Source organism: Stegostoma tigrinum, chromosome 36 (assembly GCF_030684315.1).
Source record: "Stegostoma tigrinum isolate sSteTig4 chromosome 36, sSteTig4.hap1, whole genome shotgun sequence".
NCBI lineage: Eukaryota > Metazoa > Chordata > Chondrichthyes > Orectolobiformes > Stegostomatidae > Stegostoma > Stegostoma tigrinum.
In genome coordinates, this window is record NC_081389.1 from 9,393,612 (window position 1) to 9,418,790 (window position 25,179).

The following is a 25,179-nucleotide window of genomic DNA, read 5'->3' on the forward strand; positions in this document are numbered from 1 at the left end:
TATTTATTAACTCCCACCTCATCCATGAAGAAGACTTGCCCAGGCCTGACACTGCCGTGCGAACCCAGTGAATACCCAATTCAGCAGGTTCCCATTCCTGGTACAATTGCTTTCCAACAGTGTTTGCCTGTTACTCTACGGGACTAATGCAGTCTCACGCTGTCTGTGAACATGGTGTAGCCTAATCTGATTTCCACCTTTGGCGATTACAAAACAAACTGCAGTGTTTCTGATGTTAACACATTGCTGAAACCTTACTGAGATGTAAGTGTGAGCGATTGGAGCTTCCTTTAGAGAGAGAGAGAGAGAGTGTGTGAAAGAGAGAGAGATTATATCTGTACGTTTGTATGTGTGCAAAAGTATGTCCGTATGCACGTGTGTGTCTTATTATGCGTACCTCATTATTCCTGGGTGCCTCTTATGTGAATGTGTGTCTGGATGTGTGTGTATGTGTGTGTCTTCACACGTGTGTGCCCTTGTGTCTGTGTTTATATCTCTTAATGCGTGTGAACTTCACGTGCTGACGTTTATAAATACCCAAATGGGAATCGATGAGACTGTCTCTCTGTGTTTTCTTATTAATCTTTTCTTCTTTCGCCCCTGCCGCAGTTGCCACCGAGCACCAAGAGTTTTCAGGAGGCGCAGAGCGAACTGAACCAAGCTGCTGCGGGTCTGAATCAGTCAGCGGGGGAGGTGGTTCATGCCTCCCGAGGGACGAGCAGGCAATTGGCCGCTGCGTCCGGCAAATTCAGCGAAGATTTTGACGAGTTTCTGGATGCAGGCATCGAAATGGCTGGACAAGCTCAGGTAAGGTGTGTGGCGTAGCGGGTAATCCAGAGGGCGTGTGTCCAAATCCGAACGAGAGATACCAAGGTGCGGAGCTGGATGAACACAGCTGGCCAAGCAGCGTCAGAGGAGCAGGAAGGCTGACGTTTCGGGCCTAGACCTTTCTTCAGAAATGGGGGACAGGAAGGTGGTCCTGAAGTAAATAGGGAGAGAGGGGAAAGGTGGGTCAAAGAGGGATAGAGGAGAAGATAGGTGGAGAGGAGACAGACCGGTCAAAGAGGCATGGGATGGAGCTAGTAAAGGTGAGTGGAGGTGGGGAGGTAGGGAGGTGATAGGTCACTCTGGGGAGGACAGACAGGTCAAGGGGGCGGAATGAATTTAGTAGATAGGAGATGGGGGTGGGGCTTGAGGTGGGAGGAACGGCTTGGTGGGAGGAAAGACATTTTAGGGAGGCAGGGATGAGCTGGGCTGGTTTTGGGATGTGGTAGGGGGGAGGGAGATTTTGAAGCTTGTGAAGTCCACATTGATACCATTTAGGCTGCAGAGTTCCCAAGCGAAATATAATGTGCTGTTCCTGCAACCTTCGCGTGGCATCATTGTGGCACTGCAGGAGGCCCATGATGCACATGCTGTGTCAGGAATGGGAGGGGGAGTTGAAATGATTCGTGACTGGGAGATTACAGCTCATGCTTGGATGTTGAGCAGTTTTTCCAACGTCTGCGCTTACTTCTTTAATCATGAGCCTAACCCTCCCTCTAATGACCCCTTCTCCCACCTCCAAGGCACCCCCTCCTCCTTGACACCACCCCAAGGCCTCCTACTCTCCCTTGACCCCTTCATCTCCAACTGCTGTTGTGATATCAATCGCCTCAACCTCTCCACCCCTCTCGCCCACTCCAAACTCTTCCCCCACAGAACATGCAGCCCTCTGCTCTCTCGGCTCCAATCCCACCCTCACCATCAAACCTGCTGACAAGGGAGGTCCAGTTGTGGTATGGCACACTGACCTCTACATTGCCGAAGCCAGGCGCCAACTCTCCGACACTTCCTCCTACTGTCCCCTTGATCATGACCCCACCCCCAACCACCAAATCATCATCTCCCAAACCATCCACAACCTCATCCCCTCAGCTGACCTCCCACCCACAGCCTTCAATCTCATCATTCCCCAACCCTGCATCACCCGTTTCTATCTCCTTCCCAAAATCCATAAACCTGACTACCCTGGTCAACCCATTGTCTCCGCCTGCTCCTGCCCCACCGAACTTATCTCCACCTATCTCAACTCCATTTTCCACCCCTTGGTCCAGGAACTCCCTACCTACGTCCATGACACCACCCACACCCTCCACCTCCTCCAAGACTTCCAATTCCCCAGTCCCCAATGCCTCCCCTTTACCATGGACACCCAGGCAACAACCTGGTAAATCTCTTCTGCCCCCTGTCCAGCACTAGCACATTCCTCCTATAATATGGATTCCAGAGCTATCTCTGAATCCACGCAGTCTGTGATTTTGAGCAGATGGACGTACATTGCTCCCTGACCCATCCCCTCCAACGCTGTCCACTTCCACAGATCCCTTTGTGCAGAGACTGGCAGACTTGGGCTACCTGGGAAGAATCCAGCAGAATTGAGAGATTTATGTTACGGCCAATAATCACAGGCTTCACAGGAGGTGGAAATAATTCTATCATAATTTTCCAAAGGATTTTGGATCATTACTTACAGACATTGGGAAAGAGTGGGATTGATTGGATGGCCTTTTCGAAGAGCCAGCATGGACATGATGGGCGGAATGTTGGTTTTTAGAGTTGGGCCTAACAGCAGGAGGAATGTCCAAAGGGGCAGGTTTTCTTTTGTACGATTGCATTCTTAGCTCAGCGCAGGTGCACAAGCGGCTAAGACGCCAACTTTAGGCATGGGTGACTTAGCTGTCCCCACTGGGATCATCTGGACTCTTACTTCTGAGCACCTGAATGGAACCTACCCTCTTTAACCCAGGAGCATTGCTGAACTTCTCTCCAGCTCCTGGAGATGCCAAGAGGCTGGTTCACCCCAACACTACCTAACCCATCTAAAATCTCCATGTGGAACAGAAAGATTCCACCCATTCTGGCTACCTCAGTGTTTTTTATTTATTCATGCATGGGACTTGGGCGCTGTTGGCTAGCCCAGCATTTATCACCCATCCCTTCTTGCCCAGATGGCAGTTAAGAGTAAACCATCTTGCTGTGGGTGTAGAGTCACATGTAGGCCAGACCAGGTAAGAATGGCAGTGTCCTTCCCTGAAGGACATTAGTGAACCAGGTGGGTTTTTCCTGACAATTGACAATGGATTTGCGGTCGTCATTAGATTCTCAATTCCAGATTTTTATTGGATTCAAATTCTACCAACTGCCATGATGGGATTCAAACCAGATCTCCAGAACATTGCCTGGTCTCTGGAATAACACAGTAATGCCACAAGGCCTTCAACCTCCCCCTGTTGTAGGGTCCTATCATTCTGAAGGCTGTTCCGAGTGACACAGCCCAGTATTGTGTGGCGGGTAGAACAGAAGACACTTCTGAGCGACAGTCTGCCCATTCAGAACAACACCGTGATCCATTAAGTGTTTTGCTTGCTTTTCCCACAGACAAAGGAGGGTCAGATCCAGGTCATTGGTAACTTGAAGAATATTTCTATGGCTTCCAGCAAACTGCTCCTCGCTGCCAAGTCGCTATCTGTTGATTCTGCTGCGCCCAATGCCAAGAATCTCCTGGCAGCAGCTGCCCGGTAAGGACCATTTTTTTACAACCATTGTGCTTTGCTTTATTTAGGCCAGAGTTCGATCGCCCTCCACCACCACCCAGTCAGCTGTGGCGCAATGGGTAGCCTGCACTCACCTCTGAGTCAGTTGGCCGTGCATCTGAGCCAAATTCTAGACAGCTGAGCGCAAAATCCAGACTGAGGGGGCCTTGCACTGTCAGCAGAGACATTGAATCACTAACGGTTCTAGGCATGAGGACACTTCAGTGATAAGGATAGACAGAAGAAACATAGAGAATAGGATGTGGATGTGAGTTTGCTCTCTGAGCTGGAAGGTTAGTTTTCAGATGTTTCGTCACCATTCTCGGTAACATCATCGGTGAGCCTCCGACGAAGCGCTGGTGTTATGTCCCGCTTTCTATTTATCTGTTTAGGTTTCCTTGGGTTGGTGATGTCATTTCCTGCATTGGTGATGCCATTTCCTGTTCTTTTTCTCAGAGGATGGTAGATGGGCTGCAAATCAATGTGTTTGTTAATGGAGTTCCGGTTGGAATGCCATGCTTCAAAGTGGTGTCCTTCTTCATCTGTATGTAAGGATACCAGTGATAGTGGGTCATGTCTTTTTGTGGCTAGTTGATGTTCATGTATCCTGGTGGCTAGCTTTCTGCGGAAGGACACCACTTTGATTGGGACAACACATCCATCCTAGGACAAGCCAAACAGAGACACGCACGAGAATTCCTAGAAGCATGGCATTCCAACCGGAACTCCATTAACAAACTTGGAGCCCATCTACCATCCTCTGAGAAAAAGAACAGGAAATAACATCACCAACCCAAGGAAACCTAAACAGATAAATAGAAAGCGGGACATAACGTCAGTGCTTCACCGGAGGCTCACTGATGATGTTACCTAGAATGGTGACGAAACATCTGAAAACTAACCTTCCAGCTCAGCGAGCAAACTCACATCCAGAAACTCAACCTGAGCTACAAATCTTCTCAAAACTCAATAGAGAATAGGTGCAGCAGTGGGCCATTTGGCCCTTCAAGCCACCATTCAAAATTTGGGACTGCTGTCCCTGGAAAGAAGGAGATCTGACACCTGTTTTCAAAATCATCGAGTGGTCAAGACAGAGTCAATTGGATGAAGTTGTCTCTGCCTGTCAAAATGTAGATATAAAGTGATGTGCAAACAAAGTGAGGCTAATGTAACGGAAAATATTTTCATGCAGCATGAATAGTTAGGGTGTGGAATGTTCTGCCTGGAAATATGATGGAGACGGGTTCAGTTGAGACATTGAACAGGGAACTGGCTGGCTTTTTTTTTTGGATAGAAATGGTATGCAGGATGTGGGGAAAAGGCAGGAGATTGGCAGTAGATATCAGAGCTGGAGTGTCCCTGACAGACCAAGTGCCTTGTCTCCACACCATAATGATTCTGTGATTCTTTCAAAGGAAGGATCAAACCAAGGGTCTGCATGCTTGGCCATGATTTAGAAGAAGGATGGAGGGAGTTGGACAGAGATCCACCCTTGAGTCTTGGCCAATGGTTGTCTGTCAACCAGCACTGCTCAATGGGATTGGGGCAGGGGGAGCCCCAAATATTGTCTAATGTTGGATTCCTCTGGGGGGAGTTTGCTGTGTACAAATTTGCTGCCAGGTCTCCAAGCCTGGCAACAGGAGCACCCCTGAGGAGCACATTACTGAGGACATGAATATCTTTGGGTTGTCCAAGAGGCCATGAAAGTTGCGAGTCTGTCTTGTAAGCATTTGTGCCTAAGTTAACGAAGTGGACCTGGTTGAAGTTGTATTCAAGTGTTAGTTTAACAGGAAATGTATCTGATGTCTTCCAGGGCTGTGACTGAGAGCATCAATCAGCTGATTACTCTCTGCACCCAGCAGGCTCCTGGTCAGAAGGAGTGTGACAACGCTCTCCGAGAACTTGAGGTACAGACTAAAACCAAACTCTTGACACCCTTTATCCATCCAACTCATTGACATCATGGATGTTAATCCTTTAATTTTCTATCCTCCCAATCTTGCATGGAAAGCAGCTCAGGTGGGATGAAATAATTAACCTTGGCACTGATGATGTATAAATTTAAAAACTTGGAAAACTGAGATTTGGATCCATAAAATGGCTTAAGATTGTGCAGGTAAGATGGGTGTGCTGGGAGTTCGAGGTGGATTTTATATGGTCAACTTAACTAGCGGCTAACTCCCAGTGGCTAACTATTAACCATCATTGAGCCCACAGCGAAGGAGATTAAATATTGGATTTTAATCAAAATCCCTGCAGTCATGTACAGTGAAATCTCAATGGATAGCTCACTGGGCAGTCGCAGTTTGATGGGGTGATCTCTGAGAAGTAAATGTCTCTGAGTCAACGATCCAGAGATCCAGATTATTGCTCCAATCCTACCTAAGCAGTTGGTGGAATTTCAATTCATTTACTCATTCAGAAAAATAAAAAAATTTAATCTCGGTGACTGTGACCATGACATCTGTCATCGACTGCTGTAAAAACCCATCTGGTTCACCTTTAGGGATGGAAATCTACCGTACTTAGTCTGGCTTACAAGTTCCTCCAAACCCACAGCTCTGTGCTTAGTCATACAGCACAGAAACGCACCCTTTGGTCAAACTTGTCAAGACTGACCAGACATCCCAATCTGACCTAGTCCCATTTACCAGCATTTGGCCCATATCCCTCTAAACCCTCCCTATTCAGAGACCCATCCAGGTACCTTTTAAATGTTGTAATTGTACCAGCCTCCACCACTTCCTCTGGCAGCTCATTCCATACACACACCACTGTCTGCATGAAAAAGTTACCCCTCAGCTTTAGTTTAAATCCTTCACTTCTCACCTTAGAGCCGTGTCCTCTTGTGAACTACCCTCTGAAATGGCCTCACTCTGCTCAAGTGCAAGTAGAGATGGACCTTGATGTGAGCACCCACATCTCATTGAAAGGATGTTTTTATCAAAAGCACAGACATTAAATACAGAAAAGAAGGAGGTAATGCTAAATCACAGGTTAGATGTCAGCTGGAGTAAGATTTTAAGAAGGATGCTAAATCCTTTCGACGAGAGGAGATTTTGCAGCTGAGATTCTGGAAGGGGGATTATTTTCCCAGAAGCAAAATCCTTAACAGAATTTGAATTGGTCAAGACTGTGAAAGGTTCAGGTAAAATAAGTAAATGGAAGCCGTATCCGGTGGCACAAGGATCAGTAACCAGAGCGCACAGATGTAAAGATTTGACAAAAGCACCAGGCCAAACTGAGAAGAATTTTTTTATGAGCAGACTTGAAATGCAGTGCCTTTAAGAGCAGAAGAAGCAGTTGCCAGAATAAGTCAAAAGAGACTGGGATAAATACTTAAAAGGGAATAATTGGGGATTGCATATAATTGGCTAGTTCCTTCAAAGAGACAGTACTGATATGATGGTCTGAATGGCCTCTTCTGGTGTTGTTTTGTTCTATTACCTTAGACAATGTGAACTCCACCCCAGCTCCATGTGCAGGCAGTGTGTAGTGAGTGTGTTAGATTCTGTACATTTCTCTCATGTACGTGAGAAAGTTTCACTGTTGGGAGTCAGTACTGGCTGTCACTTACCAACCATCTGGAAAGGAAACTGAGATGAATTAACTGGAGGACTGATTTTTTTACATATATTGAGGTACAAGCCTGAAATTTCTAAGAGCCAGCTGGTCAGTTAGTTAGCTAGCTAGTTCTGGCATTGATTGATGATTGATGTGGATTCAGTAACTTGCAATTTCGGAAATGTTTGCAGACTGTCAAAGGCATGCTGGAAAATCCCAATGACCCTGTCAGTGACCTTTCCTATTTTGACTGCATTGAGAGTGTGATGGAGAATTCCAAGGTAGGTCTTCGGGAACCATTTTGGTGAATTTGGTTTGTGACACGCTGCGCCATCTCTTTTTCCTTATTTTCCCTTTTCCGTTATCTCTGGTTGATCCAGGTCCTTGGAGAGGCTATGACAGGGATCTCTCAGAAAGCCAAGACCGGCGATCTTCCAGCATTTGGGGAATCTGTTGGCATCGCCTCCAAGGCGCTGTGTGGCCTGACAGAGGCAGCGGCTCAGGTGAGCAGCAATTTCCGAACTCTCCCTGACAGCCTTGATATGAGTATAACTCCATTCCTACCTCTGAGAGAGGAACCTCCACCCAGAGTAAAGCATGAAATAGAGGGGAGAACCCCAGAATCATCTCAAAAGTGATTGGTTTGATGCATTCTTGTCACCTGTGCAGAGATACCGTGTAAAGTGTTGTTTTGTGTGCTAACCAGGCAATTCATTCCTTCTGTAAGTATATCAGAGCAGTCGAACCGAATGCAGAATATAGTGTTACGACTATGAGAGGTGCAGAGAAAGATCAGCTCTAACACAGGAGAGGTCTGTTCATCAGTTTGATAACAGGGGGGAAGAAGCTGTTAGTATGTGTTTTCAAGCTTTTGTATCTTCTGCCTGATGGAAGAGAATATAACCAGGGTGGGAGGGGGTTTTGATTATTTTGGCTGCTTTCCGGAGGCATTGGAAAGTGTAGACGGAATCATTGGGAGGGAAGCTGGATTGTGCAATGGACTGGGCTGTGTTCACCATTCTCTTATTTCTGGCAGCCTTGGGCAGAGCAGTTGCCAGACCGAGCTGTGATGCATCTGGACAGAATGCTTTCAATGATCGGACATAGCGATGTTCAGGTCAAGAGGGACGTTCCTGTGCTATGGTGGCCAAAAATGGCCTTCATCCTCAGTAAATGGGATGAGAAATTCATTGAGATATATTTTCATAACAAAGAAAGAACTAACTTTTATAGGACTCCTTTTAAGTTTCCCCCTCACAGATGAATCCTCTCTGTGGATTCCGAAATCTGCTTCTGAAGTGTTAGAACCTGCCCATCATCGTTTGGTTTGTTCTGTTGAAGCTTCATGAAGCCATATGTTATGTCCCAGTATCCACTAGTCCAGAAAGGTACAGGTTAAAATCATCAAATCCCTGCAGATACATGTGTGTATATACGCACACGCATACACGTGCGCACACATGTGCACACGCACACGCACCCACAGATATACACACAAACTCCAACCAAAACCATGCGATTTCCTGTAGAGACACAAATGCCAATGAAATCCCAAGCAACACCAGTTCTGTGGATGAAAAATGACTCCCCTATCACCTTGGCGCAGTTCCCACTCCCACTCCTGAAGCAATCAAAGCCAATCAGGAAGAGGCCATTTGGCCCATCGAGTCTGCACCAATCCTCCAAAGAGCATCCCATTCATACCCAGCACCTGGCCCAATTCCCTTAGTCCTGCATTTCTCATGGCCCATCCACCCTCGTCTGCACATCTTTGCACTGTGGGAGGAAACCGGAGGAAACCCATGCAGACACGGGGAAAATGTTCACTCCCAAGGCTGGGATCGAACCCAGGTCACTGGCACTGTGGCGCTCAGCAGTGCTGACCACTGAGTCATCCTCCAGGTTTGAAATGTGATCTGTAATTGCACACGCCACTCCCCATCCTGACTTGGAAATACATCGCCGTTCCTTCAGTGTTGCTGAGTCAAAATCCTGGAATTCCCTCCCTAAGGGCATTGTGGGTCGACCTACACCACAGTTGCTGCAATTGTGCAAGAAGACAGCTTACCACCACCTTCTCAAGGGTGACACGGGATGGCTAACAACTGTTGGTCCAGTCAACAATGGCCACCTCTAAATAAATGAAAATTACAGACAGGAGAAGACTTTGGAAACAGTTCAGCTTCCCGAACACAACAAGGAAACTTTATTCTTCACAACTCAAATACATTGACACGCACAAACAGGCACATGCACAGACACGCATGCACATACAGACACAGACACACGCACGCACACAGATACATGTGTGCACAGACACATGCACACACACACAGACACACACACACCCGTATACACACAAACTCCATCCAAAACCATGCGATTTCCTGCAGAGACAGAAATGCCAATAAAATCCCAAGCAACACCAGTTCTGTGGATGAAAAATTCCTCTCCTGTAACCTTGGCGCTGTTCCCACTCCCACTCCTGAAGCGATCAAAGCCAATCGAAGAGACCCCTGATGGATTTGTTGTGGGACTGATCCTTCGCTCGAGAGGAATTCTACTCCAGCAACAAAACATGCGCAGCGACGTAAAAGGGTAAGAGTGTGTAAACGTGTAAAAGGAATATGGCATCAGCACACAAGATTATAAACTGAACAAATCTCTAGTATAAAGGGCCATCTTTTGATTTTTTTTGTTATCCCATTCCTACATCAGTACACTTACAAATGAGCTGTGGTCATTGACTATTGCTTTGGGAGCTGTGACTTTGAAATGGCCATCATGTGTATAAAGTGGAGCATGGCTAACCTGGGGTTACATTTTGCCCTCTCAGAGATTCATTCAAACAAGTAACCTAAGCTGATCTTATCGAAAGGTACGGCTCAAACTCTCTGAAAGCAACTCAATGCTCAAGGGAAACAGAAATAGCTGGAGAAACTCGGCAGAGTTTGCCTTCTCTCCACTGACGTTGCCAGACCTCCTGAGCTTTTCCAGCAATTTTCTATCTTTGTTTCAGACTTCCAGCATCTGCAGTTCTTTGTTTTATATTGCCAATGCTTAAGAATTAAGAATGCGCTCACGGTTAGCCGCGAAGATGGTTTGGGATATCAACACATCATCAACCCAACTCTTTACTGAGTTTATTACATCTCCCTCATGCAGGCTGGTTACCTGGTTGGGATATCGGATCCCAACAGCCAAGCTGGGCACCAGGGGCTAGTGGATCCCATCCAGTTTGCTCGAGCCAATCAGGCGATCCAGATGGCATGCCAGAACCTGGTGGATCCTGCGAGTAGTCCGTCACAGGTAAAAGGGGAGGGGAGTGACGTTGCTGCGTGTTAATGCTCTGATTGGATTTGGCATCCATGGTAATGTGTAACTCCCACCCCGTGCAGGTGCTGTCTGCCGCCACCATCGTCGCCAAGCACACTTCGGCGTTGTGCAACGCTTGCCGGATCGCCTCCTCCAAAACTGCCAACCCCGTCGCCAAGCGGCACTTCGTCCAGTCGGCCAAGGAAGTTGCCAACAGCACTGCCAACCTCGTGAAGACCATCAAGGTAACCATGCGCAATGGCTAGAGATAACACAGTGTGAAGGTGGAGGAACACTGGAGGCCAGGCAGCAACTCCTGAAGAGATTTCTGAAGAAGGGTCCTGACCTGAAACATCACCTTTCCTGCTCCTCTGATGCTGCCTGACTTGCTGTGCTCCTCCAGCCCCACACCTTGTTACCTCTGACTCTAGCATCGACAGTTCCTACTATCTCCAGGTGTGACAGCTATTTGTGTGCGTGCAATCCATTTGTGTAGCTGGCCCTTCAGTTGTTAAGAACATTGTTCTAGTTCTTGAAGTCCAATTATATAACCGTCAAATGATTTTCCTCATTAGACTGCAAGTGTTTCCTTTATCAAGTCATTTTCAATACAAACCAGTGCAGATATATATTAGTTTTTTACGGCCAAGTGCCCATTGTTCAGATCACTTTGCTTTTGTGCTGGTTAGGTTCTATTTTGGAATTGTTATGGATCAGACCACACCCCTCAAAATGTTCAGAAGATAGTCTAGATCCTAACTGTTTCACAGTTTAAAGGCAAATATAAAGTACCGTGCTCTAGATGCACTCCTGGTCAAACTATTGGTTGTTCACCAAAACACTATTTATTAAAACTCTATAGTTAAAATACAAGAAAAGAAAGAAGGAATTGGAATAACTTAACTCCTTTGGAAAACTTAACAGAATAATAGATGCAGTAACTATTAGTAATTAATTATTCCAATGTAGTAACATCCCACAAACACACCCTTGGCAAAAGACGCATTCAGGAAAACAGATTGTCTCACGTGCAACTCCAGCAGCTGGAAGTGTACCCCCAGCTTTTTCCTGTAACCCAGAGAGGGAAAAAGTAGCTTCCATCTCTTCAAGACCTCAGCAACAACTGCTGAAAACTAAAAACTAAAAGAAACCTGGTTCTGTGTGAACTTGACCACATTTATTCACACTGCTTCTATTGTTTCAACTTAAGAAAAAAGCACCTGAAGCTTCACAAGTTGCTTATCTCCTCATAGACTGCTTGGGGCCTGTCCCCCAATCTCCCCCTAAAAGAAACCAGGACAAAACACACCTCTTAGAGCCACAGTAGCATCACAGAATATTCTATCCTCGGGTTTGAGGGCGGTGGTAGCTGCAAATGTGGGTAGTCACCTGTAATAATGTTGTGACCTTTAAGAGGTTATTTTGTCATTTTTTTATTTGAAGAGAGGTTGTAAGGCAGAGGTAGCAAACCATCTCCAAGAAAGTAAACAAGCTCTCTGATGAAGGGTCTAGGCCCGAACCGTCAGCTTTTGTGCTCCTGAGATGCTGCTTGGCCTGCTGTGTTCATCCAGCCTCACACTTTGTTATCTTGTGAGGCTTTGGGTTTTGTTTTGTAAAGTTGAAACAACAGAAGCAGCCTGGGTGTGGCTAGCTCTCACAGACCAGGCTTTTCTAGTTTTGTTAGTTTTTAGGTTTAGTTTCAAAAAGAAGTTGTTGGGGTCTCAAAAGATTTAGAAGCTTCAGCGAATGTCTCCTGGCTGCTACTGTCTCTGAATTTTCCCTGGATGTTTTTATTCTGCTGTATTGGAGAACTGCATGTGAAAATGGATGTCAGAATTTTCCCTTTTTTTCCCCAAGGGATATGTTTATGTGATGTTACTATATTGGAACAGTTAATTAGTAATAATTACTGTATCTGTTACTTGGTTAAGTTTTTCAATAGAATTAAGTTATGCTAAATCCCTCTTTCTTTGATTGTATTTTAACTACTGAGTTTAAATCGTGTTTTTCTCAATGTCGAATAGTTTGACCAGTTGCGTTGCATGAGGAACAGACACTTGATATTTTCCTTTAAAAACATTGGGGTCCAGGCTACCTTGGAATATTTGGAGGGGTCTGATCTGGCCCAGTCCACACTCCTTCACAGAACATCAGTGTCAGAATGTGGGTGTCGCCCCTGTACAGAATGTGGGTGTCGCTCCTGTACAGAATGTGCGTGTCGCCCCTGTACAGAATGTGGGTGACACCTGCAGACCTTTGGAGTCGGATCACCAGAGTTGGCTTTTGATGCATCTCTCCACCCAAGAGATTGGGAGCTCATTATGAACACAACCTCCTCCAGCCTGAAACAGCCATCCCTATCCCATGGCTGATGCCCTGACACAGTCATATTGTGATAAAAATGCTGGCATATTGAGGTGTATTTTTGTGTTATTTGTGCAGGAGCGATGGGGTCCATGAAGTATCTTTGGTTGCTGTCTCCTTGTGTCTGTTTGTTTATCTCTCATTGCTTCACTCCTTCTGCTTTTTTGTTCTCAGGCTCTTGACGGTGACTTCTCTGAAGAGAATCGAGACAAGTGTCGGGCAGCCACTTCACCTTTAATCGAGGCTGTGGAAAATCTGACGGCGTTTGCCTCCAACCCTGAGTTTGTCAGCATCCCGGCCCAGATTGGAGCTGAGGTAAAACATCTCAAATGTGTGCTCATGGGAGGGCAGGAATTGCTAAGCCAGCAAAGATCAAGCCTGTTTGAGTTCACCATCCTAGTAGTCACATGATGATGGCACCCTTGACCAACTCCAAGGATTGATCTTTATCCACAAGTTAGTAACACAGGTGTGGAAAAGCCCCAGTGCTGGAGAGCTTCGGGGACAGTAGGCCCAAACTCAGCTGCCCCTTCTGGTCTGCAAAGCTCACACCCCATGAAAGAATGAAAAACAAACAAGCTGTATCATTGAGAAAGCCAGCACTTTTCACATGTCCCCTACTGCCCTTGAGAAGTGGTGGTTAATGGCTTCCTTCTCTTCCAAAGGGAATTCTGAGTTATTAGAGAACCACGTGTTTTCATTAAAGCTGCAGGAATGCCAGGACCACCATTACTTAGATGGGCTTTTTATTCCAGATTTATTTAACTGAATTTAAATTCCCCAGCAGCTTTGCTTAGGATGTGGACTTGTACCTTCAGATCTCCACTATAGCAACCTTTGCTCCTTCATCGAAAGATTTGAAACACAAATAATACCTTCAGGGCACAGATATTGATTATTTAGGTCTGTCCTGATTTCACTTTGACTGTGCCTGTGAAAGCATTTTTCCTGTGACACTCAATGAAGCATTAGTTTATAAAAAAAACTCAATACAGAGCACTCAGACAGCTGCTGTAAGTACTGACCCTGGACACACATCCCTTGCAGGGTCGGCAGGGCTGAATAGCATTACAAGGCACAGGCTAATAGGACAATAGTCTGGCCTGTACAGAACAAGGCTAATGTTGGTAATTTACAACACTGCAAATAGGTCTAGTTTCAAGCTGTTAAACATTAATGACTCTTCAACACTGGTCCCAGATGTAAAACACAGACGCATTACAGAATCGGGTAGGAGAGACATTATAAATCTGTAGGTTAACGGTTATTGACAGTGAATGGTTTCGAGAAGACAGCACAACTCAGGTGGGTTGCAGCATGTTTCACAACAAAGAAATTAGAAGGTATTTTCTAAGATGCTCATGCTGGTAACTCTTTCAACAATCAGCTGTGATTGATCTGGCGTGATGTAGATGCTGATCAGCTCTGATCTCACGAAGAAAAGCATGAGAGAGGCAGCCTGCCCTGGACATTAGTGAGGAAAACGATGATGGGTCCAGCTCATCATTTCTATCCAGTGACCCTTGCAGTTGTGATATGCGAATAGATGCAGATACCAATCCCTCTTTCATAATGTTTTGACTCCAATGTGACTGTTCCGGCAATTCTGAAGAAGGGTCATACGAGGCTTGAAACACTAATTTGTTTGTTTCTCCCCAGCTGTTGTTAGGCTTACTGTGGTTCTCCAGCGTTCTCTCCCTTTGTTTCAGATTTCCAGCTTCCGCAATATTTTGCTTTTCTTGTTGTGCTGTTCTTCTGTGCTTTGCGTCTCTGATATGGCCGTCACGTTCATGTCATTCCGTCATCGGTGTTTCATTGTACTTTGTTATTTTGGTTTGTATGTGTAGTGATTGGAACCAGGTGGATCTCATTGGTTAAAATAGTATCAGAGACAATCCACCTGGGAACCCTGCAGCCATATGGTATCAATGTGGACTTCACCAGTTCGCAACAAACAACTGCACCTCCCAGTCGCAAACCATTTCCACTCCCCCTCCCATTCTCTAGATAACATGTCCATCATGGGCCTCCTGCACTGCCACAATGATGCCACCCGAAGGTTGCAGGAACAGCAACTCATATTCCGCCTGGGAACCCTGCAGCCTAATGGTATCAATGTGGACTTCACCAGTTTCAAAATCTCCCCTTCCCCTACTGCATCCCTAAACCAGCCTAGTTCGTCCCCTCCCCCCACTGCACCACACAACCAGCCCAGCTCTTCCCCCCCCACCCACTGCATCCCAAAACCAGTCCAACCTGTCTCTGCCTCCCTAACCGGTTCTTCCTCTCACCCATCCCTTCCTCCCACACCAAGCCGCACCCCCATCTACCTACTAACCTCATCCCACCTCCTTGACCTGTCCGTCTTCCCTGGACTGACCTATCCCCTCCCTATCTCCCCACCTATACCCTCTCCACCTATCTTCTTTACTCTCCATCTTCGGTCCGCCTCCCCCTCTCTCTCTATTTATTCCAGCTCCCTCACCCCATCCCCCTCTCTGATGAAGGGTCTAGGCCCGAAACGTCAGCTTTTGTGCTCCTGAGATGCTGCTTGGCCTGCTGTGTTCATCCAGCCTCGCATTTTGTTGTCTTGGATCTCATTGGTTGTTTTTTTCTCCCCCCCACTGTCTGTTTCTCTCTCCCTTCTCTCTCCCTTCTCTCTCTCTCTCTCTCCCCCCCTCTCTCTCTCCCCCCCTCTCTCTCTCCCCCCCTCTCTCTCTCTCTCTCTTCCCCCCCCTCTCTCTCTCTCTCTCCCCCCCCTCTCTCTCTCTCTCTCCCCCCCCTCTCTCTCTCTCTCCCCCACCTCTCTCTCTCTCTCTCTCTCTCTCTCTCTACCCCCCCCTCTCTCTCTCTCTCTCTCTCTCTCTCTCTCCCCCCCCATCTCTCTCCCCCCCCCCCATCTCTCTCCCCCCCCCATCTCTCTCCCCCCCCCATCTCTCTCCCCCCCTCTCTCTCTCTCTCTCCTCTCTCTCTCTCTCCTCTCTCTCTCTCTCTCTCTCTCTTCTTCTCCCTCTCCTTCCTTCTCTCACTCACATCCTCCTTCTTCTACCTCCATCTCGCCCCTCATTTTCTCTCTCCCTCTCCTTTGCTCTGCCTCTCTCTCCATCTCCCTCACCCTTCTTCTCCTTCTCCGTTCTCCCTCTCCCTCCCTTTCCTTCTCACTGTTTCTTGTTCTCCCTCCTTGACACGCTCTCGCTCTCGCTCCCTCTCTTTATGTGGCCTGGTGAGATGATGGTGACTTTACATTGACCAGATTTGAAAATCTGTTAATGCTCTGTGCTATTCTGAATTGACTCCCACAGGGTGCTCAGGCCCAGGAACCAATCCTTGCTGCTGCTCGCTCAATGCTCGACAGCTCATCATCGCTCATCAAAAGTGCCCGATCACTCGCGATCAACCCAAAAGATCCACCCACTTGGTCCATACTGGCAGGACATTCCCGTACAGTGTCAGACTCCATCAAGAGCCTCATCACCTCTATCAGGTGAGTTAGTATCAAAATGAACTTTGTAGTTTTCTTGTGAATGAAAATTACATCCGAGGTTCCTGATTGCACGCCTTCAACTTCCAGAGTGTATCTCAGAGCTAGTGTTTTGTATCTCAGAGTTGTAGAGCACAGAAACAGACCCGTTGATCCAACCAGTCCATGCCAACTATAATCCCAAACTAAACTACTTCCACTTTACACTTGATCCGTATCTGTCCAAACTTGTCTTATTCATATACTATCTAAATGTTTTTTAAATGTTGTAATTGTACCTGCATCCCCACCACTTGCTCTGGAAGTTCATTCAACACACAAACCTACTCTCTGTGTAAAGAAAAACTGCCCCTCATGTCTTTTTCAAATCTTTCTCCTCTCACCTTAAAAATATGCCCCTTTGCCCTGAAATCCTTCTGTTCTCCAACACTACCTAAGGCCCAGCTTTAGTTGTCTATGTTTAGTTGCCCTTGTTTGTTTTACCAAAATGCAATACTTTGCATTTATTCAAATTCAACTCCACCTGGCACTCGTCAGCCCATTAACCCAATTGGTTGTGATCTCGTTACAGTCTCAGATAAACCTCTTCATTGGCCACTATAACACCAGTCTTGCTGTTACCCACAAACTGACCAACCGTGCTTTCCATATTCGCATCCAAATCATTCAGATAGATGACAAACAAAAGTGGACCCAGCACCAACTCCTGTGGAATAGGCCACAAACAAAACTGATGTGAAACATTCATTTAATATCTCTCTCATCTCCTGAGGTTCAACACAAAGGTGACCTCTTTGATGTTTAAAGAACCCTACTCTCTTACTAGTTGCTGTTTTGCTCTTAATGTATCAATTGTATCTCTTTGGATTATCCTTAACCTTATTTGGCAAAGTTATCTCATATCCTCAGTTTGCCTTCCTTATCTCCCTCTTAAGAATGCCCCTACACACTTAATACTGTTCAAAAGATCCATTTGAACCCAGTTGTCTATATCTAATATATGTTTTTTTGAGTTTTGACTGCCACCTCAATATCTTTATTCGTCCATTGTTTCCTAATCTTACCAGCCTTACCCTTCACTCTAACAGGAACATAATGTCTTTGAACTCTCGTTGTCACACTTTTAAAACTTTTTGTTGTAGGTCATTTCCGTCATTCTCCTGACCCTCTCTGATAATGTCCATTCACTCCCAACTCCAACCCAGCTGTGTCAGGGAGAGGACTGGATATGTATCTGCCACAGGAAAATCCCGGGAAGGTGGAAATCCTGTTGGATTTGGAGCCAGGACCACAATGGAATTTACTTTGCTGGGTGCCTGTACGAGGCACGGCAGAGAAGATCAGCCATCTCTGGGGACAGGCGTCCAAGTGAGAGGCAGGAGGGAGAGGAGAATCAGGCCCTGTGGAGGTGTGAGTGATGTGAAGGTTGGGGCTGGAAGGAGAGATGGTAGAGCTGGGAGCTGGTTGGGCCATTGTGATAGGAAGGGCCTAAGACCTGGTGGTAGGGAGCTGTACTCCTTAATGCAACATGGTGACTCAGTGATTAGCACTGCTGTCTCACAGCGCCACGGACCTGGGGTTTGATTCCACCCTCAGGTTCACTCTCTGTGTAAAGTTTGCACATTTTGCCTGTGTCTGTGTGGGTTTCCTCCCAGGTGCTCCGGTTTCCTCCACCAGCCCAAAAATGTGCAGGTTAGGTGGATTAGCCATGCCATAATGCCTAGGGCTGTGCAGGTTAAGTGGGTTAGCCATGGGAAATGCAGGATGATAGGGTTGGGGATGTGGATCTGGGTGGATACTGTTCAGAATTTTGGAATGGACCAAATGGCCTGCTTCCATTCTGAAGGGATGCTATATTTTCCCAGTTCATATCCATCACAGTTCGCGTTCCTCTGAATTTTGCAATGCACCTGTAATTCCTGAAGAAGGGTCACTGGATCCAGAACCTTAACTCTGCTTTCTTTCTCCACAAATGCTGTCAGAGCTGCTGAGTTTTCCCAGTAGTTTCTTTGTTTTTGTTTGTTAATCCATGAGCAGCTCTGATGGTAACTGTACTGAAGTGATATATTGTATTATACCAGGTATGTGGCTAACAGAAGGCTCAGTGCTAATTGTTGGCTGAGCACTGAAGGTGTTGGTCAGGACAGGTGTGTATTGGAATGTGCGAGTGAGCTGCTGTTGTACGAACCTGTTTTTCTCTGCCCAAGGGACAAGGCTCCAGGCCAGCGGGAGTGTGACAGCTCCATTGACAACATTAACAAGTGCATCCGGGAGATCGAGCAAGCCTCATTGGCTGCAGTCAGCCAGAACCTGCCCACCAGAGACGACATTTCCCTGGAGGTAAAGTACAGATTTTCCATGCTGCTTCACTCATTGCAGTGTTGCCTCCACCTTCTTCCGGAGGGGATGGGATTGCTTGCATTTGGTCTCCGATGAGCATTTGAAATGTGGGCCTTGGTGCAGGGACACAGGCAGATCTTGGGCTTTGAAAAACGGGAAACATTGCTCGAATTGACAAAATGTAAAATGAGAGGGAGACAGTGCCTGGACTCCATGCTTTTCATAGGTTCTCGCTTTTTTGATGGGGGCACAGAAAGAGGTATTTTTTGATATTCATTTATGGATGAGGGTGTAGCTGGCTATTCTAGCTCCTATTGCTTATGATCTTAAGCTCTGTTTTAAGTTGCAGTCTGCTTCTATTTAATGGATGTTGTTGGCGTTGGCACAACTAGAACACCAGAGATCAATAACCTGAACTATTGTGAATGTTTGCAGTTCGACGTTATATTGAGAAGCACAGTGCAAATGTAAGAATTTGCTAAACCATATAAATTACTCTGGTTGAGCATTGCATTCAGTTTCGGGCATGACACTTGACAATGCCAATCAAAGGCTTGGAGAGGGTTCATTGGAGATATACCATATTAGTATGGGGCTAAGAGACCACAGTTCTGTGGAGACACTGGGAAAACAGGGATTACTCCCCTGACAGCATTCAATCAAGATTGTCCAGCATCATGAGGAGTAAGTGGGGTAAAACTGTACCTAGTGGCTGAAGGTTTGGCAATCTGAGAGCGTGCGCAATTTACCATGAATTTACCACAATTGGCAGCAGGACCAGAAGGCGGCATGAGGAAAGGGTAATCACAGTAACCTTGGGACACACCAAACAGATTAGTAGTAGCTTCCAAAAGGAAAATGTGATTTTTGTTCTGTCCCTTATTTATCCTTGGGGACATGTGCTGGCCAACATTTGTTGCCGATCCCTAGTTGCCCCTGAGTAGGATGGCAGTGGGATGGTTTACTGAACCGCTACAGTCCATTTGGGCGGGGGTACACCCACCTTGCTGTTGGTGGGGATATGGAGCCAGAATCAACAAAGGACCCTTAATATCTCACTCCATGTAGAGAGAATCAGTTCATTATGAGTAGGAGGGGTAATCAGTTCCACCAGTATAGGAGTGTGGAGAAGGGGCATGAACAACCTGCTGCCTTGAGGATTGAAGCTACAGTGTTGGATTTATTCTGCACTGCACACTATAGTCATTTAGGGAGAGCATCCCAGGATTGTGAGCTCGAGACAATAAAGGATTGGCAATCCCAAATCAGGATGGTGTGCCCCCTTGTGTGCAAAGGTGAAAACTTGCAATGCCCTGAACTGGGATTCATTGAGGGTAGGAAACAATTCACCTGAGCCAAGATAGACGGAATGGCATTTAAGTATAGAGTTTGACTGAGTATTCATTCCTATATCTGTACCTATTACCCACGCTCACTGAGCTTATCTGAAAGCTGCCCTGAAATCTGTCGCTTCTGGCTCTCTGATTATATATTTTTGAATATTTAAGAACAGTGATACACTTTCAAGCCAGAGCACTCACCTCGAAGCCAAACACCATCCTGACTTAGAGCTGTCTTCACTGTTCCTAATACTTATTGGGAAAGGGAATGTTCATGGGGTTTGTATAGTAAGTGTAGGGTAATGAGACTGATTAGAGAGTTCTGTCATGGAGCTGGTACAGGTAGATGGGGTGAACAGCCTTACACTGTGCTGTGTTAGTGTAGCTGAGGCAGTAATGGTGAATGCAGATTCTGGAAGGCAGGCTAAGGTGATAGGGAACTGGTACGTGGAGAGGAGAGGTCTGGACGGTGTTAAGTTTCCAGAGCTTGAGGAAGAGGGGCAGCTAGCCCAGAAATCATGGGAAGAGTTGGCGTGTTCAAATTGAGATGACGGGCTGGAGCTGGATGGGCCACAGACAGGGAGTGTGGACAGGTTATAGCATGGCAGTGGACTTGCCTAGTGATGTTGAGGATCACATTCTCCACATGTCTGCTGGGTTTCCTCCAGGTGCTCCAGTTTTCTCTCTCAGTCCAAAGATATGCAGGCCAGGGTGGATTGGCTGTGCTCAATTGCCCCATAGTGTCCAGGGATGTGCAGGCTAGGTGAGTTAGCTGTGGGAAATGCAGGATCCCAGGGATAGGGTAGGGTTGTGGAATGGTTGGGATGCTCTTCAGAGGGATTGATATGGGTTCGATGGGCTGAATGGCCTGATCCCATGCTGTAGGGTTTCGATTTGGGGTCAGTATGGTGCCACGGTGGTTAGCACTGCTACCTCACAGCACCAGGGACCCAGGTTCAATCGCACCCTCAGATGACGGTCTGTGTGGAATTTGCACATTCTCCCCGTGTCTGCGTGGGCTTCCTGCAGGTGCTCTGGTTTCTTCCCACTGTCTAAAGATGTGCAGGCTAGGGTGGGTTCGCCATGGGAAATGTAAGGTTACAGAAATGGAGTAAGAGGGAGTTGGATCTGGGTGGAATGCTTGTGCGAGGGTCACTGTGGAACAGCACAGTGTGAGTCTGGAAGATTTGGGATGGGATTGAAGGGTTATAATTCAATCAAATATTCATTTTGGGCTGACCAAGCTTACCTCGAAATGGAAGCGGGTAGTTTTTGTAGCCCTGAACGGTGTTGCCTACGTTCTGCTCTTCACTCTGAATGCTTTTTCCGGATTGTTCTCTGTCCGGCAGGCCTTGCAGGAACAGATGAGCTCCACAGTGCAGGAAATTGGGCACCTGATTGACCCGATAACCACGGCAGCTCGTGGAGAAGCTGCACAACTTGGCCATAAGGTAAGGATGGAAGAAATAGGAGGCCATTTGGCCCCAAAAGTCTGCTTCACCGTTCAATAAGATCATGACTGATCTCCACACACCTCCATGTTCCCTCTGTCCTCAAATTCCCTAAATATCCTCATCAACTGAGCATCCTCTCTGAGGTGGGCAATTCCGAAGACTCATGATCTTGTGAGCTGAAGATATTTCTCTCCCTCTCAGTCCTAAATGATTGGCCCTTTGACCTGCCAGTGTGCCGCTGCGGGGTAAAAAGTGAGTAGATCTGCCGTGCCACCCCTTGATCCCTGTGTGGAATTCCTGTTTGTGTAAACATATCTCCTTCTCTCTCTCTCTTGTCACCTCCAGGTCACTCAGCTGGCCAGTTACTTTGAACCGTTGACCCTGGCCTCTATCGGTGTGGCATCAAAGCTTCTTGACCATCAGCAGCAGATGACCGTGTTGGACCAAACCAAGACCCTGGCAGAGTCTGCGTTACAAATGCTGTATGCTGCCAAAGAAGGTGGTGGTAACCCCAAGGTAAGACATCAAGGATGGTTTGCTTATCCCAACTTTAACTTGTAAACAGTTTTCATTTCATGTGGATTGCTACATTTTGCATGCTGCAGCGCAGGTAGCTTCTCTTTACTTCGGAGAGGTGTTTCATGGTTTAGACAATTGCTGTGGTCATTGGTGAGGTGTACACTCAAGCTTTGACCTGGAGCCTCCCTGGGCGAGAGGTTAACCTCCAGGACACTGACAGAATCAATAACTGAAAGGAAGGTCGTCGAGGCATTGAAATAGCATGAGCTTCTTTCATATTATTATCAATTACAAGAGATGAGAGAGAGGATTTTGGGATTAAACAATTTCTCCAAAGAGGATGATGGTGGCGTAATTGTAATGCCAATGGAGTAGTACTTCAGGGACAGAGGTCAAACCCCGTCATGGAATTTAAATTCACTTAATACATTTCAGTGATGGCGGCCATGAAGCTATCATTGATTTTCATAAACTCCAACTGATTCACTAAGCCCTTTGGGGAAGGAAATCAGCCATCTTTACCTGGTCTGGTCTACATGTGACTCTAGAATGTGGTTGACTCTTAACTGCTCCCTGAAGTGCCTAAGAAGACCAGGGGCAATTAGGGATGGGCAACAAATACTGGCATTGTTAACGATGCCACAGGAAATTAAAAAATATAAAGAACTGTTTGCCTTAGCCACTGGGGTACTTTGGGCGCTTTGGGGTGACCAATGGTGTTGGCATCATGTGCTGGAACCTCCGGCAGTCCTTGCCACCAGATTTGGCATTATAACACAGCAAGCAGTAGGGCATGGGCAAAGCTTTGATACCCCATTCCTGATCATCGTTGAGGGAGGTGCTGAGTGGAGCCACGTCCTGACGGATGAGATGAGGCCAGTTCAGTCATTGGGCCTGCTCCCTTGCCCTCATAACAATCAAGGTTGGAGAGACACTGGGATGGAGCAAGGGGAATGTAGTGGGCTGTGAGGAGAGAAAGAAGGGTAAAGGGCCTGCATTTATTCACACTAAGGAAATTTCTTCCCAAATCTTCACTGGCTTCATTAGGGTCTACATTTGTATCTATGGTCTCTATCCTGGCCTCTTCACAAAAATCAGCTGAATATGCTTTACATATAAGGGTGTTAAACCCTTTCATATTACAGAGGGTCTCATGAGATTTTATTTCTGGAAATAAAATTAGTATGAACCTAATGAATCTTTTCAATTCACGATGGGAGTGATGTTGCCGAGATAAACTTCAGTAAGGCATTCGACAGGATTCCACATGGTAGTCTGGTTAACAGGGTTCGATCACATGGAATACAGAGAGGACTAACCATTTGGATACAAAGTTGGCCCGAAGGTAGGAGGCAGAGGGTGGTGGTGGGGTGCTGCTTTCCAGACTAGAGGCTTGTGACCGGCAGTGTTCCTCAAGGATCGATGCTGGGTCCTTTGCTTTGTGTCACTTATATAAATGATTTGGATGTAAATATAGGAGGGATGGTTAGTAAGTTTGTAGATGGCACCAAAATTGGAGGTGTAGTGGACAACGAAGAAGGTTGGGCCTTTACAATAAATTACTGCAATGTTTAACTCTGTTCTTCCTTTCTACCTTGTTCATGAGATTCTGTACCTAGGTGCTTGTTAAGATGGCACCTTGTGTGACAACATTATACACTGTTCACTGTACTCCCTACTGATCACCATCTTACTGGCAAGGTGGCATGCTTTAGGATGGTTCAAATAGAAACACAAATAAATCGCATTATCTTCAACACAACCTTTTGCCTCTGTCATCCACATGAGTAATAGTTTTCTTGCTGATGGAGTTTCAAGACAATTTCTCCAAACTTCTTCGACCTATTTCAAGCTGAAGAGATTGCTCATGATTTTTCACTATCAACACTGAACTGGGAAGATAAGAAGCATTTAACTGTAATTAACTGTAAGCTCATTTGCATGACATTTATTTCAGAGCTACGAATATTTGAATCCTACAAGTTATATCTGAACCGTATGAATTACCAACTAGATATTTTCAACTCTGGGGCCATCTCCCCGCAATTAGTGCGAACGAACGTTGCTAATTCTTTGTGCATTCCTAAAAGATTGAAGCTCAGTTGTGATGAACCAGGCTACAGGGACAGGCAGAGATCACTGACTGTCCTTCTCCTTTAACATTTCAGATGTGAAACGCACATCTCAAAACTTCAAGTGAGCCTTATCCTCATGCAGTAGGTTTTTCCAAGTTGGAGTTAAGCCTTTGAAGTGTTCCGTTTCATGTTATAGCCAGGAAGTAATGCTATTGTGTATCATTGACTTGCCAGGCTGTGCACACACATGATGCGATTACAGAGGCAGCTCAGCTCATGAAAGAAGCAGTGGACGATATCATGGTGACCCTGAATGAAGCTGCCAGTGATATTGGAATGGTGGGAGGTATGGTCGATGCCATCGCTGATGCAATGAACAGAGTAAGTGTGCGGGTTTCAGTCCAAACTGTTCCTCTTATTGACAACTTCCAGTTACAAGCCATTAACAACAACAAGTTTTGTATATGCGTTATAAACTGTCTCACAGTGCTTCTCACAAACTTTATTTTACTGGAGAGAGTGTAGCGGAGATTTATCCTGGATAGAGAAAATCATTTACAAAGAGAGACTGGACAGACTGGGTTTGTTTCCTGTGGAGTGGAGGAGACTGAGAGGGGATGTGATTGCGATGTATAAAATTATGAGGGTCATGGATAGTGTAGATAGGAAGGACTCTTTCCCCTTGTGTGGGGATCAATGACCAGTGGCTTATATTGGGTGGCACGGTGGCTCAGTGGTTAGTATTGCTGCCTCATAGCGCTAGGAATCCAGGTTTAATCCCACTCTTAGGTGACTCTCTGTGTCGAGTTTACGCACACTCCCCGTGTCTGAATGGTTTCCTTCCACAGTCCAAAGCTGTGCAGTTAGATGGATTGGCTGGGCTAAATTACCCTTTAGTGAGCAGGAGTGTGTAGATTGGGTGGATTAGCCATGGGGAATGCAGGGATAGGGTTAGAGGGTGGGATGCTGTTTGGTGGGGGTCACTTGGTGGGACTTGCTGGGCTGAATGGCCTGCTTCTACACTGTGTAGGTATTGTATTGTTTAAGGTATGGGGAAGGAGATGTGAGGAAACAATCTTCTTCTTCCCTGTGGTGGTGCAAATCTGGAACTCACTGCCTTTAGAGGTGGTAAAGGCAGAAACCTTTAGAACA

At 46.4% G+C, this 25,179-nt stretch overlaps 1 protein-coding gene across 11 annotated transcripts in view; it reads left to right on the forward strand.

The window, feature by feature from the left end:
- The window catches only part of tln2b (talin 2b), a 357,717-nt gene that overhangs the window by 280,145 nt on the left and 52,393 nt on the right, over nt 1-25,179 (forward strand). For all 11 annotated transcript variants that reach the window (XM_059640204.1, XM_059640207.1, XM_059640203.1 and 8 more), the window contains 13 exons: nt 610-807; nt 3,421-3,560; nt 5,389-5,482; nt 7,331-7,420; nt 7,520-7,642; nt 10,305-10,448; nt 10,538-10,699; nt 12,993-13,133; nt 16,121-16,302; nt 18,507-18,639; nt 21,329-21,430; nt 21,779-21,949; nt 24,262-24,408. In XM_059640204.1, coding sequence (XP_059496187.1) covers nt 610-807; nt 3,421-3,560; nt 5,389-5,482; nt 7,331-7,420; nt 7,520-7,642; nt 10,305-10,448; nt 10,538-10,699; nt 12,993-13,133; nt 16,121-16,302; nt 18,507-18,639; nt 21,329-21,430; nt 21,779-21,949; nt 24,262-24,408 — 1,827 coding nt within the window. The remainder of the gene's footprint in view (nt 1-609; nt 808-3,420; nt 3,561-5,388; nt 5,483-7,330; nt 7,421-7,519; nt 7,643-10,304; nt 10,449-10,537; nt 10,700-12,992; nt 13,134-16,120; nt 16,303-18,506; nt 18,640-21,328; nt 21,431-21,778; nt 21,950-24,261; nt 24,409-25,179) is intronic.